Below are 14,501 nucleotides of genomic sequence, written 5' to 3'. Positions count from 1 at the left end.
TGTATGTTTGGAGTCCTTGTTTTTCTGCAGAATAAATTTGGAGCCAGACGCTTCCCTGATGGTATTGTATGATGTTTAAGTATCGTCCTGTATTCCTCAGAATTGAGGACACCAAGAAATGATCAAGGTTGTGTGCACTATATGCTGTGATCTACCAAAGAAACTTAGTGCAGCACATGAAAGACACATCATGCTTCTCTTCTAAATCATGTCCAGCAGTGCCATCAATTCAAAACTGGCAGCAACCAGTGGGACCCAGCTACACCTCTCTACTGACCTACTGTTCGGAGAAGTTTGGCAAAAAGTGGTCTTCATGGAAGAATTGTGGGCAAAAACCTTCAACATGGAAACAAGGCCCAGCAACTTAACTATGCATGAAAACATAGGAAATGGGTTGTGAAAAAAAATAGCAGCAGGTGCTCTGAACTGATGAGTCAAAATGTGAAATATTTGGCTGTAACTGAAGATGGTCTCTTTGCCAAATGGCTGAAGAGCGGTTCAATAATGACTGACTGCAGGCAATAATGAAGTATTGTGGAGGTTTCTTGCAAGTTTGAGGCTACATTTCAGCAAATGGAGTTGGGGATTTGTTCAGGATTATTGTGTCCTTAATGCTGAGAAATACAGGTAGGTACTTATCCATCATGAAATACAATCAGGGAGGCATCTGATTGGCTCCAAATCTATTCTTTGGCAGGACAACAACCCCAAACATAAAGCCAATGTCATTAAGAATTATCTTCATCGTAAAGTAGAACAAGGAGTCCTGGAAGTGATGATATGGCCCCAGAGAGCCCTCAACATCATCGAATCTGTGAGGGATTAAATGAAGAGATAGAATGATTTTTGCAAACATAAGTCTACAGAAGGTATTTGGTTAGTTTAAAAAGATGTTTGGAACAACCTCCCTGCCAAGCTTCTTCAAAAACTGTGTGCAAGTGTACCTAGAGGAATTGATGCTATGGTGCTGTTTTGAAGGCAAAGGATCGTCACACCAAATTTGATTTAAATGTCATTTTTGTTAATTTACTTTGCATTTTGTTAATTGATAAAAATAAACTATGAACAGTACTGTTTTTTTTAAAGTATTCTTACTTTAAAGCATTTTTTCAACACCTGCCTAAACGTTTTGCAGAGTACTGTGTATATATACACAGTATAAGAGGTGCCGATTTTTAACATGAAAACACCAGGCCTCATATTGCTCGTGCTACTGTGAGCAGCCTGCTTAGCCTAAACATTCTGCCATGTAGCCAAAAAGAAAGTAATGAAGGAAAATAATAAATTATAATAATTAATCACCATATAAGATTCCTCCAAGACAATACAAAAGGGATTTAGCCATGTAAATATTTTTTATTGACATAAAATATATAATTTATTCACAAAAACACTCAAATATTAATGATATAGGGATGAACGTTGGGGGGGGGGAGCTAAAAAGGCAGGCTGTAGGTAGTAAAACCTGCAAAGAGACCTGCATCCACTTAACGTCAGCATACTCTACCAGCCAATTAATATAATGATATTCAGGGAAATACTGTTGTCCAAATGGACAGATTAATCTCTTTTAACTCTAGGCTATGGATATAATATACAAGCATGCGCACTGCACTGTCAGTTCAATCAAGTGTGCTAAGAATATAAGAGTTATCCATTACCTTGAGTCATTTTGGACACGTATAACAGCGTGGAAGAGAAAGCCGGGGATGTGTAGCATGTGTGCCATGACCTGCAGCGTCTCCAGACTTGACTCCCATCGAGCACATATAAATCCTACAAAAAGGGAATGTTACCCAAAATGTAGAAAATCAGTTCATATTTACTAAATATATATGAATAGTAAAAAGAAGGGTTTTGCACACAAAATAAAATGATCACTAAGTGGGAGGTACATCTTTACGTAATTAATGTATAATCATTAAGTAGAAACAGTATATAGCTGACACTGAGATATTTAAAGTACACTGAAATCAAGGAAAAAACAATTCCATATAATGCATAATGCTAGTTTTGGCACAAAACCTTTTGGCTCTGCAGGCACTCCATTAGCGCAAAACTCATATGTCAACAGTGCATATTATCTATCAGTCATTATGTAGGGAGTATCTATAAAGTGCAAACAGTGCAGCATACAGATAATAAGATGACATAAGCAATAAGAAGTGTATATGTACAGACCTCACACATAGAACAGATCCCGAGGTATGTTTTGCCTGCCTGGCTTTTACAAGGGAAGTAGCTCAGAAAACCAAAGGACCAGGTATGTATTTCATGGAGGACCAATAGCATCATTGGAATGATTCTTAACAGCTGTTAACTGTCCATGTTAACTGAACGATCCAATGAATAGCTGTGTCCCAGATGTAGCTCTGTGTGAGTGTGTCACCTAGCCTGGATATGACATCGGGCCAGAAGTGCCATGCATTCCAAACTGAAACGCATGCGCAACCCGTAGAACGGAAGTACCATGCATTCCTATTGGAGCGCAATAATGTTGCGAAATGTTCGTTGGGGTCTGTTCTATGTGTGAGGTCTGTACATATACATGTCTTATTGCTTATGTCATCTTATTATCTGTATGCTGCACTGTTTGCACTTTATAGATACTCCCTACATAATGACTGATAGATAATATGCACTGTTGACATATGAGTTTTGCGCTAATGGAGTGCCTGCAGAGCCAAAAGGTTTTGTGCCAAAACTAGCATTATGCATTACTTGGATTTGTTTTTTACTTGATTTCAGTGTACTTTAAATATCTCAGTGTCAGCTATATACTGTTTCTACTAGATGATTATGCATATAATTATGTGAAGATGTATCTCCCACTTAGTGATTATTTTATTTTGTGTTTAATACCCCCCTATTTTTTACTATTCATATACAGCTCTGGCAAAAATTAAGAGACCACTGCAAAATTTTCAGTTTCTCAGATTTTTCTCTTTCTAGGTATATTTTTGAGTAAAATGTACATTGTTGTTTTAGTCTATAAACTACTGACAACATGTCTCCGAAATTCAAAGCAAAAATTTTGTATTTATTTGCAGCAAATGATAAATACTAAAAAAAGAAACAGTGCTTTCAGACCTCAAATAATGCAAAGAAAACAAGTTCTTATTCATTTAGAAACAACAATACTCATGTTTTAACTCAGGAAGAGTTCAGAAAATCAGTATTTGGTGGAATAACCATGATTGTTAATCCCATCTTTCATGCGTCTTGGCATGCTTTCCACCAGTCTTTCACACTGCTTTTGGGTGACCTTATGCCGCTCCTGGCACAATATTTAAGCAGTTCTTCTTTGTTTGATGGCTTGTGACTATCCATCTTCCTCTTGATTACATTCCAGAGGTTTTCAATTGAGTTCAGGTCTGGAGATTGGGCTGGCCATGACAGGGTCTTGATATGGTGCCCCTTCATCCACATATTGATTGACTCAGCTGTGTGGCATGGGGCATTGTCCTGCTGGAAAAAACAGTCCTCAGAGTTGGGGAACATTGCCTGAGCAGAAGGAAGCAAGTGTTTTTCAAGGGTAACCTTGTATGCGGCTCGATTTGTACGTCCTTCGCAAAGATTAACCTGCCCAATTCCAGCCTTGCTGAAGCATCCCCAGATCATCACCGATCCTCCTCCAAATTTCACAGTGGGTGCAAAACACTGTGACTTGTATGCCTCTCCAGGTCTCCGTCTAACCTTTAGACGACCAGGTGTTGCGCAAAGCTAAAAATTAGACTCATCAGAGAAGATTACATTACTCCAGTCATCTATGGACCAATCCTTATGGTCTTTGGCAAACTTCAGCCTGGCTCTCCTTTGCTTCTCATTGATGAAAGACTTTTTTCTAGCTTTACATGACTTGAGGCCTGCCTCTAGGAGCCTGTTATGAACTGTTCTTGCCGTGCACTTCACCCGAGCTGCCATTTGCCATTCCTTTTGTAGGTCACTTGATGTCATCCTGCGGTTGCTGAATGACATTCGAATAAGATGACAGTCATCCCGGTCAGTGGAGAGTCACTTTCACCCTCTGCTGGGCTGTAGCTTTGTTGTCCACAATGTCTGCTGCTTGACCTTGTTGTAATAAACTGCCGTCTTCGAAATTTTAAGGATGGAGGCAACATGATGCTCAGGCTATGTGCCCACAATGCAGAAATGCTCTGGATTTTTTCCTGAGTGTTTCTGCATCTCCCTGGCAGAAAAAACGCCTGCGGATTGTACATGCGGATTGTACATGCGTTTTCCTGCCAGGGACAAGCGGAAGTGAAGCGTTCTTCACATGCATTTCCGCATGCGGGTTGTCAAGTGCTTTCCAAGCGATTATAGCATCACTTGGAAAGTGCTTGACAACTTGGTCACACTATATAAATCCATGCAAACAGCATGGATTTATATAGTGTGACTAAAAGAATGGTAAAAAATAAATATATACTTACCTTCTGATGGCCCCCAGAGTCCTTGTCTCCGCTTGCCGGCAGCTCGCAGTAGATTTAAGGACCTGCCGACGTCAGCGGTCGCGTGACCCGTCACATGACTAAATGACGTCAGCGCAGGTCCTTTAGTCTACCGCGAGCTGCCGGCAAGCAGAGACAAGGACTCCAGGGGCCATCAGAAGGTAAGTATAGTATTTATTTTTTATTTTATTCTTTTTTTTACAGGTACTATGGTACCCGGGTCCGGAGGAGAGTCTCCTCTTCTCCAAACCCGGGTACCATCCGCACATTGAAACGCTTGGATTCCGCATGTACAGATGCAGTGATGGGGATTCCATGCGTTCCAATGCAAGTCAATGGCGGTGAAAATGCAGCGCTTCTGCAAAATAATTGGTAGTGCTGCCTATTTTTACAAAATAATAATACGCAGCGGAAATTTCCGCAGCATGTGCACAGCACAGGTGGATTATCATTGGGGAACATGGCAGGCCTTCTACCAAGCATTTTTTAAGCGTTTCTGCAGTGGAATTGCCACTGCGGAAACGCTTAAAAAAACGCATAGTGGGCACACAGCCTTACTGTATCCCTCTGCTAGTAAAGCCAGAATTGAGCTCTTCTTTTCCTCACTCAAGACTTTTCTTTTCAACTTCTTTGGCGTGGTTAAAAGTTATTTTTTTCATTCAAATTACTTTTGGGCTATTCCTAGCACTTGTTTTGCCATCCAGCTTGTCCTATTGCAAAATGATTGTGAAGACCACAGCAGTGTTTTTTATACTTTCCCTTGTTACATGAGATTTGGTTCAGGTGATCTCCTAATCAGAAGCACATTAAGTAGAATGAGGTGGGCTTTGGTTGGAATTCAACTGACACTGGAAAGGAATGGCTGTCAGACATGTACAGATGGAGATTTTTAGAAAATTGTGCAGTGGTCTCTTAATTTTTGCCAGAGCTGTATATTTAATAAAGATGAATTGATTTTCTATATTTTGGGTAACGTTTCCCTTTTTCTAAGATTTATATGTTGTATTGGGTATGTACCAGTCGGTATATACAGGTGCTTCTCACAAAATTAGAATATCATCAAAGTTAATTTATTTCAGTTCTTCAATACAAAAAGTGAAATTCATATATTATATAGAGTCATTACAAACAGAGTGATCTATTTCAAGTGTTTATTTCTGTTAATGTTGATGATTATGGCTTACAGCCAATGAAAGCACCAAAGTTATTATCTCAGTAAATTAGAATATTTCATAACAACAGCTTGAAAATGTTTTTAAAATCCGAAATGTTGGCCTAATGAAATGTATGTTCAGTAAATGCACCCAGTACTTGGTCGGGGCTCCTTTTGCATCAATTACTGCATCAATGCAGCGTGGCATGGAAGCGATCAGCCTGTGGCACTGCTGAGGTGTTATGGAAGCCCAGGTTGCTTTGATAGTAGCCTTCAGCTCGTCTGCATTGTTGGGTCTGGTGTCTCTCATCTTCCTCTTGACAATACTCCATAGATTCTCTATGAGGTTAAGGTCAGGCGAGTGTGCATCCCAATTAAGCACAGTGATACTGTTGTTTTTACACTAGGTATTGGTATTTTTGGCAGTGTGAACAGCTGCCAAGTCCTGCTCGAGATAAAACACGTTGATAAAACACAGTGGACCTACACCAGCAGATGACATGGCTCCCCAAACCATCACTGATTGTGGAAACTTCACACTAGACCGCAAGCAGCTTGGATTGTGGCCTCTCCGCTCTTCCTCCAGACTCTGGGACCTTGATTTCCAAATGAAATGCAAAATTTACTTTAATCTAAAAACAACACCGTGGACCACTGAGAAACAGTCCAGGTCTTTTTCTCCTTGGCCCAGGTAAGACGCTTCTGGCGTTGTCTATTGGTCATGAATGGCTTGACACAATGAATGTGACCCTTGTAGCCCATGTCCTGGATACGACTGTGTGTGGTGGCTCTTGAAGCTATGACTCCAGCAGCAGTCCACTCCTTGTGAATCTCCCCCAAATTTTTGAATGGCCTTTTCTTAACAATCCTTTCAAGGCTGCGGTTATCCCGATTGCTTGTGCACCTTTTTCTACCACACTTTTTCCTTCCACTCAACTTTCCATTAATATGCTTGGATACAGCACTCTGTGAACAGCCAGCTTCTTTAGCAATGACCTTTTGTGGCTTACCCTCCTTGTGGAGTGTGTCAATGACTGCCTTCTGGACATCTGTCAAGTCAGCAGTCTTCCCCATGATTGTGGAGCATACTTAAGCAGACTAAGGGACCTTTTTAAACGCTTAGGAATCCTTTGCAGGTGTCTTTTGTTAATTATTCTAATTTACTGAGATAATGACTTTTGTGTTTTCATTGGCTGTAAGCCATAATCATCAACATTAACAGAAATAAAAACTTGAAATAGATCACTCTGTTAGTAATGACTCTATATAATATATGAGTTTCACTTTTTGAATTGAAAAGCTGAAATAAATTAACTTTTTGATGATTTTCTAATTTTGTGAGAAGCACCTGTATATATAGCATTTTATATGCTTTGTTGCTAATCCCATCGAGCACATCTGTAATGTCATTGGTCAGCAATTGTAAAGGGAGCTGCCAGCAGCGGATCTTTATTATTTGTGTGAGCAAAGCACAATCAGCCTGGGAGAACCTTCCTCAGACACCATCAATAACCTCATTGATAGCATGCCAAGGCATCTAAGTATACATGTATTTCTGCTCCTGGTGCTCATACTCGAAACTGGATAAATCGAGATGTTTGAAAATGTTATTTCCATTTTTTCATCATTTACATATCATTAACATGTCTATCCAGCCTCTGAATTCAGTAGTTCCATGACTTTTCTTTCTTGGTTTTGCAATTTCACTGTTGAGGCGTCTACATAGATACATATAAAATTCACATGGAGTAATAAGTGTCATTCTGTATATTTGTATTTCATACAAGTAACTAAGCCTAGGGCTACACTTGGAGCATAATTGTGAAATCGCATCTAATGATTATCAGTGGGATCACGTTGCATTCCTCGAATTACCAAGGCTGTGACACAACCATCACAAAAAAATCCAACTCTGCTGGATCGCATAAAACGTTATGTTTGCATGTGACCTGCCTGTGCTTTCAATGATTTTCATAGCTAAATCGCAGCACGTTTTTAGAGCTTAACAGCAAATCAAACAACATTATAGTTGAAACCTTAAGGCCTGGAGGAGGATGTCTAGTGAATGCATTAAAAGTGGAAAAAGCACAGGCATTATACATATGCATTAAAGTTATCCCATCAAAATGTTTATCCTCTTAATGTATTACAGTTATCATGTTATATGGCTATGTGTACTTACAATTGCTCATTTTGCCCTTTTACCCATTTAATTCTTCTCTTTTCCATTAGGTCTATGACACCACTTGATTAAATACTGACTAGCTGAATCTATGTAGAAACAGGAGGTCAATCTTCCCTGTATGACTCATCAGTAACTGCAAAAGTCCCTGGCAGGGGGAGAAGGGAGCAGCTGAGTCAGGAGTTGAAGAGGAAGATGATTTCTGTAGACACAAGAGACTTCCTGTTTCTACATAAAGCTGAGAAAACAGAAGAATTATCAGGGTAGAAAGGCAAAATGATCAATTGTAAGTACACAGAGCTATATAATATGATGATTGCAATATATTAAGAGGATAAAAACTTTGATGAGAGTGCTTCTTTAAAGCAAGGGCTGATATCATCTAGACCACAATCACATTGTTTTGAAGTTACATTCTCCTAGTCAGTGTTACGAAAAAAGACAAGCGTATAAAACATTTCCATAGGTAAAGTATGGGAATTTTCCTCCTTTTCTATTGTCTGTGATCTGAGACAGATCTGTGGAACATCATTGTGAATTCAGCCTTACCTGCAATGTGGCAAACCTACAGGATAGAAATTGTCCTGTTTTCATTGTCTAAAAAGAGAATTGAAGCCAGTCTCAAATCGATGTGCTGTTGAATAGTATGTTCTAAATTTATCGCTGAATGTGTTCCTGAACTTGAAATCTACTTCTGCTATAAGCCCCTTTTTATGGTCACTATTAATAAGAGTGAAAGTAATAAAAAGTCATAATTTTTTTATACAAAAAAGGTGTGCTCCAAATTTTTTTTTTTACTTTTTACTCTATAAAAGTTACGTAAAGTTCTTGGTAATTTCTCCCCTAAGTGTTGAAAATGTTACATCTGTTTTCATTATACTGTGATTACACTTTACAAGAAATGGCTGCATAAATTCATTATGATATGTTATGGATGTGTGATACCAACAATCCAATGGGGATTGTCTTCTCTAATTCATTTTATAACAATGCATTTTAAATTAATAATAATTATTTAAAAAAGATGCTAGTGGTTGGTTAAGTGTTATTTCCTTATATTATAGGATTTTATTGCTAACCATTGTGTTTTATTGTTTAGCTGTCTGAAAGAATTGCATTGTAGGCCCCACTGGCTCAGCAAAGTGACTGCATTGGTGGAAGATGATAAAGAACCTCCAGTTAAAAGTGCAGTAACACAGAGGAAATCATACAGTGCTCAACCAATAAGACGCCACCTTACTTCTCAATATGGCAGAAAGTCCCCAGAAAGTAGATCAGACGACTTCTTCATAAGGGGAAATAGCAGCCGAAAACTCAGGACTCATTCTCTTCTCAAGAACCATAACTTGAAGTTTAATCAAGAGGAAGAAATATTATGTGAGCAAATCAACTATTCAGAAGCAGCCTCTGTGTTTCCATTATTAAAGTCTTTCGGAAAAAGGCCTGCGTCAGTGACAAGCTGCCTGACACACAGCCTATGTTCTCGTCCAGAGAGTGCTTGTCAGGCCTCTATGTCAGGTCCCCATAGTGATCTTCTGTCTTTAGTTTCTCTTAATGGGTCATCAGCAAAATCCGAGCATTGTAGGTTAGTTCATAAGTCTGCCTGGTACCACGTTCCTGGACGTTATCCAACGTTGCAATCTCCTTTTCCACCCAAGAGACATCAAATCCATAAAGCCACCTAACACTCCTTGTTTAGTTTTTCCGGTGTCACAGAATTGTCACTCACATGTTGTGTAGCCTGTTATATATATCTGATCTCTACGAAGGTCTATCTGGTTAATCAAACATTATTTGGCTCCACTATTTTATCGCCTTCTAGTAATTAAACTGATTACTTTTCTTCCTATATCAATTAATTTATATTCTGTAAAGGCTATGTCCACCTTTCCATGCATTTTGTTAAATTGCTTCAATGCAATAAAAAAATAAATATCCAATCACTGTGTTTACAGCTCCTATAGAAACTGATCGTGCAGTTATACTTCTTTCATCTGTTCTGCAATCACACAAAGGGTGCTCATACACCCTATATAACTGTCAAGCGAACTCTACAGCTATCTTTCCCAACTCCCCCATACACTTGAACGCTCTGATCAGTTGTTTAAGGCTGTGTTCACATTTCTTTTTTGAGATATACTACAAAGATAAACATGTGCCTCATTCATATGCCAACAATTATAAAAAAAAGACATTTCAGCTACTACCAATTAATGTAAACACATGTAATTGTGAGAAGATCCAATTGAAACTAAAGGTCCTTGTAGATGTAGTGACTGTGGATCTGATTGAAAGGAGATCCATAAGTCTCTTATCAATAACAAGAATCAGTTAAATTCAAATATCTACTATTCCCAAAACTCTATGGCCCCAATACATCAAGGTTGGCATGAACAACTCCGGTCTTGATGAGGGGTCATGTTTGAGTCAGATGCCCCTGATTCATTAAGAGTCACATGCCTCAGGTGCGTCTGAAAAGTGGCGTGCGCTTCGCCTCAAATCTTACTTCAGTCAAGGACTGGAATAAGATTTCTGGAATAAGGTACACCACAGCTTGTCATGCATAACATGAGGTGTGACGTCACGCTCCTATCCTGACCCAACTCTGCCCATTTCGGCAGAGCCGGGCGAAACTGACTTGAAAACGCCAAAAGTCACACAAAAATTCCATGACTTTTCAACGTGTTTTACGACAGAAATCTGGAGAAAACACATCTGTTTCTATTTAGGAAAGTAAACTTAAACTACTCTTTTTACATTTATTTGGGAGGGGGGGATATAAAGCTAGAATTTCTTATGTAAAATTGTGTCCAAAACTGAGTAATGAGGATTTCACATATTGAGTTACGGTTGCAGAAATTATTAAATGCTGGCGGAAAGCTAGTACCTAAGACAGGTTGCGATATTCATGCAATTAGATTTTCATATTCATATGCTAGTAACTCTCAAGTGAGTATGGTCTCTATCCAAATTTGATGAAAACTTTTTGGTCTACACTCAACTTTAGTTTGGATTCAGACAAGCATATGCAAAATTGTCCAGTTTTTACATTAACAATTTAATTAATAGTGAAAGGCCAAATACAGTTTCCTATGTTAGTACCCTAATTTCAATGGATCAGTACAAAATCAATGCCATATTCATGGTTGTCTGTTATTTTAATGCTCCCATTGAGTATCATGAGTGAGTCTGTTACGAAAAACGGATTAGAGTAGTGCGTGCTGCAATTATTTTATTTTACTATTATCAGTTTGTGTGTAAATTAGTCTATGTGAACTACCACTTTGACTTGCATTGGTTAGAGCGCTGGCTGTTTGCTATCTTTTTTGCTTATGTACAAGATATGGTCAAATTATACACTTGTCTGAACGAGTCCTTATTAGTAAAGCCTTAAGACCTTATAATTACTTTTTTTTTCAAGTCTGTGTTACTGAATTTTAACACTTTATCTCACTCTTGTAAATTTGAGAGCATATATAAATCGGAAAGGGACTTTAACCTCCTCTGACATGAGATGTGCATGTATGTCAAATGTATAGAGCTGAGAAATTAAAAATGGCAGTGGTATGAAACAATGAATTAGAATGGTACCAAGCTGTAAGATTGTCTATATTACACTCTCTTAGAGATGGAGAAAGAACTACAAGAGATGGTATGATCCCTGCTATCTACAACTTTAAGTGATACCCAACAAGATCGAACTTATGTTGAAGAGAATGTGGTAAAGTTGGGGATATACTACATATATGACAGTTCTGTCCTTGCATGATTTAGTTTTGGATAGATGTTTTTGTGGTTATTTCTAAACTGACCCTCCAGCCGATCTCTCCTCAGCCGAGCTGGCCTTACTATTTTAAAACTTAAAGCTGATACCAAAACATTAACATTTAAGAAGGGTAGCACTGAGGGAGCTAAATGCAGTACGTAGGACATTAGCTCGTTACTGGTAATTCCTGAACATTCCCAAAATAAAGGAAGTGATATGGCTGGATAATGAAGGGCAACAACTCTTTAAGTTTAAGGGTAAAATCGTTTCTAGGGTGATTTGTGAATTTCTCCCTCCTGTCCCCTTCTTGCGAAATAATATAAATATTTTTCCCTTGGTACATATGAAGAACATTTTTATATTCTTAGTTGTATCTTTTTATTTACTTTACATAGTATATATTGTATTTGCTTTCATGTTGCTTAATAACTTGTTCTGTATTGTACAAAAATATAAAAAAAAAACATGTTATGCTGTTTCTTTTCATTTGCTCCTAATTTCTTGTTAATTTAGGCTTTTTTCACACCTCTTTTTGGTGTGAATCAAATCAAACTTATCAAAGATAGCCAAGAAGCCCCCACACATCCTGTGTATGCCAACACATTGTCTTTCGCAAATGCAGCGCCGGTATGTGTCTGTATGCCTTTTTGTAACTGTTTACAAAGACGTGGTATCACGCTTATCTATGCAGTATGGTACCCAATAAGAAAAAGTATTTCAGGTCTTTCTATACAGTTAAAAAAAAGGCATGCATACACATACCTAATGTGTCTTGCAAGTTCCTACTCAAGACATTTCGCCTATTCACCCTGTCAGAGATTATCCTCCCATAATAATCAAAGGCATAGTGGAGTATGAGGTACAGAAAATTCTAAATCCTTGCAGGGTGAGGGGGTTCTTATGGTGTATTGGAGGGATCCTGTGTTGTGGCGAGTAATATACATTTCAACAACCTGATCAGGAGGCTTCATCTGTTGTTTCTAGGTAAACCTGGTCCTAACAGTCTAGAGACACCTCTTATGAGGGAGGGGAACTATCACATCTCCAGTGTTATCTGCTTCTGTCACTAGGTGCCACCATATTTATTCTGTGGGTGACACTCATGATAGAGGAGATGTCAGCCTGATGCTCTTGACAATGCAGGCTCTGTCCACCTACAAAAACTAGGGTGGCTGAGACATGTAGTACCATACAGTCTGGCAATATGGGTGTGTGCTGTCTAGTTGGAGTAATCAGCTTCGTCATTTGGTCAATGGGACAGGACCACACCCTACTAAAACTGCCAGCTTACTTAGAATTCAGTGTTATGCTCTTGCTTTGCCTTTCTGATTCTCCTTTTAACCTCGGCCAATTAACTGCCCATTTTACTGACTCACGATTTTGTCCCTTGTCTACTCTTCTGGTTCTGACCCAGCTACCTTACCATTCCTACCAGCCTACTCCACCGTCCAGTACTACTCTGAGAACTCAACCCAAGGCCCCGGTATAATTCTACATTCCTGTACAGCAGGGGTGGGGAGTCTTTTTTCTTCGAAAGGCCATTTGGATATTTATTCCATCCTTCGGGGGCCATACAAATCGCACTCTAACTCCGCCCACAAAGTACGTCCTGACGTTGGTACTGGTGTCAGGATGTAATCTTTCATGGCACGTGCCTCAGAATTCAGTAGTGAACACTGCGTGCACGTGCTCACAGAGCAAAAAGAAATTAAAGTGCCAGCGGCCGTCAAAATACAGCTGACGGCCCAAGCACTACGGTCCCCGGGAAGCTGCCCGGGGGCCGGATAAAATTTAATCGATGGCTGTAAATGGCCCCCAGCCTGAGGTTCCCCACCCCTGCTGAACAGGAATGGGGCTTGATAGCTTGCACAAACCCTGTCTGTGGAAGCTCTATTTAGAGCTGCCAGGCGACCACGGACAGAATCACTACTATTGTATAATTGGCCCAAAAATCATGGATCACCGCCGGTGCTTGATCAAATGCAAAAATGCAAATCCTGAGCCAGTTGTTTCAGGAACTTGCTGTGCTAATTCAGCATTATGAAGCTGCCACTGAAGTACCGCTGACCAGAAGCAAAGGAAAACTTACTAGACCATTTTCTGGTGCCCGAAAATATTTTTTTACCTTTTATAGAAAATTTTTGGATGTACTTCAGACTACTCCTAAAGTCATCTGGTACAAAGAGAGTGGGACTCATTGTTTCTCTGTTGCAGGGTGACCCCCAGGCTTGGACCTTTTCGCTATCTCCTATTGCTTCAGAACACTCAACAGTGGACTCTTTCTTTGAGGCCCTTAGGCTCTAGTATGATGTCCCTGACTGTGTAACTTTAGCGCAGAATAAATCACCCTCTCTATGTCAGGGGTGACGTGAAAAATATTGTACTGAGTTCCGGTGCTAGGCCATAGATTCACAGCGGAATGACCAGGTCCTTCGCCATCGATTTCATACTGGACTTTAAATTAAGGACGTTAGTACAGTTCCAAAGATGATGTCCACATGGCTCTCCTTTTAAATGTATACATACTCAATGCATATCATGTAATCATGCATATAAATGTAAAAAAAAAATTTCCTTCAACATAGGACAATATTTCCCCATAAATAGCTTTGTTAACTGCAACATGGCTGGTGTTATATACCTAATTGATTGATTGTGTGACATGCATAAAACAATACGTAGGATGTACAACCAGCCGAAGACATTAGTCAGATGCGGCTAATCCCGCAGCGGTTAATGTGTCTGCTGTTTTCAAACAGTTTTCACAGGTACATAAAGGGGATGCAATAACGTCTTTAAGATTTGCAGGTATTGAAAAGTTTTACAAACCTATAAGAGGGGGTGACATAAAAAGGAAAATATTAAACAGAGAGTCTTACTGGATATTTATTCTCCATACAAGAATTCCAATGGGAATGAATATTAGACAAGATTTAATTCTTCAATATA

The 14,501-nt window shown here is 39.2% G+C and overlaps 1 protein-coding gene across 1 annotated transcript in view; it reads left to right on the top strand.

Annotated features, from left to right (window-relative positions):
• The window catches only part of LOC141165705 (tetratricopeptide repeat protein 41-like), an 81,449-nt gene extending 69,428 nt beyond the window's left edge, over window positions 1-12,021 (top strand). The window contains exon 16 of the mRNA XM_073651534.1: window positions 8,886-12,021. Coding sequence (XP_073507635.1) covers window positions 8,886-9,471 — 586 coding nt within the window. The 3' untranslated portion in view covers window positions 9,472-12,021. The remainder of the gene's footprint in view (window positions 1-8,885) is intronic.
• The last annotated feature ends 2,480 nt before the right edge of the window (window positions 12,022-14,501 follow it).

The sequence above is a fragment of the Phyllobates terribilis genome, unplaced genomic scaffold, assembly GCF_046119375.1.
Source record: "Phyllobates terribilis strain yellow unplaced genomic scaffold, ASM4611937v1 Scaffold_11__3_contigs__length_659146591, whole genome shotgun sequence".
In the NCBI taxonomy this organism is placed as follows: Eukaryota; Metazoa; Chordata; class Amphibia; order Anura; family Dendrobatidae; genus Phyllobates; species Phyllobates terribilis.
Note: the sequence above shows the minus strand (reverse complement) of the source record. Positions and strands in the feature narration are given on the sequence as shown.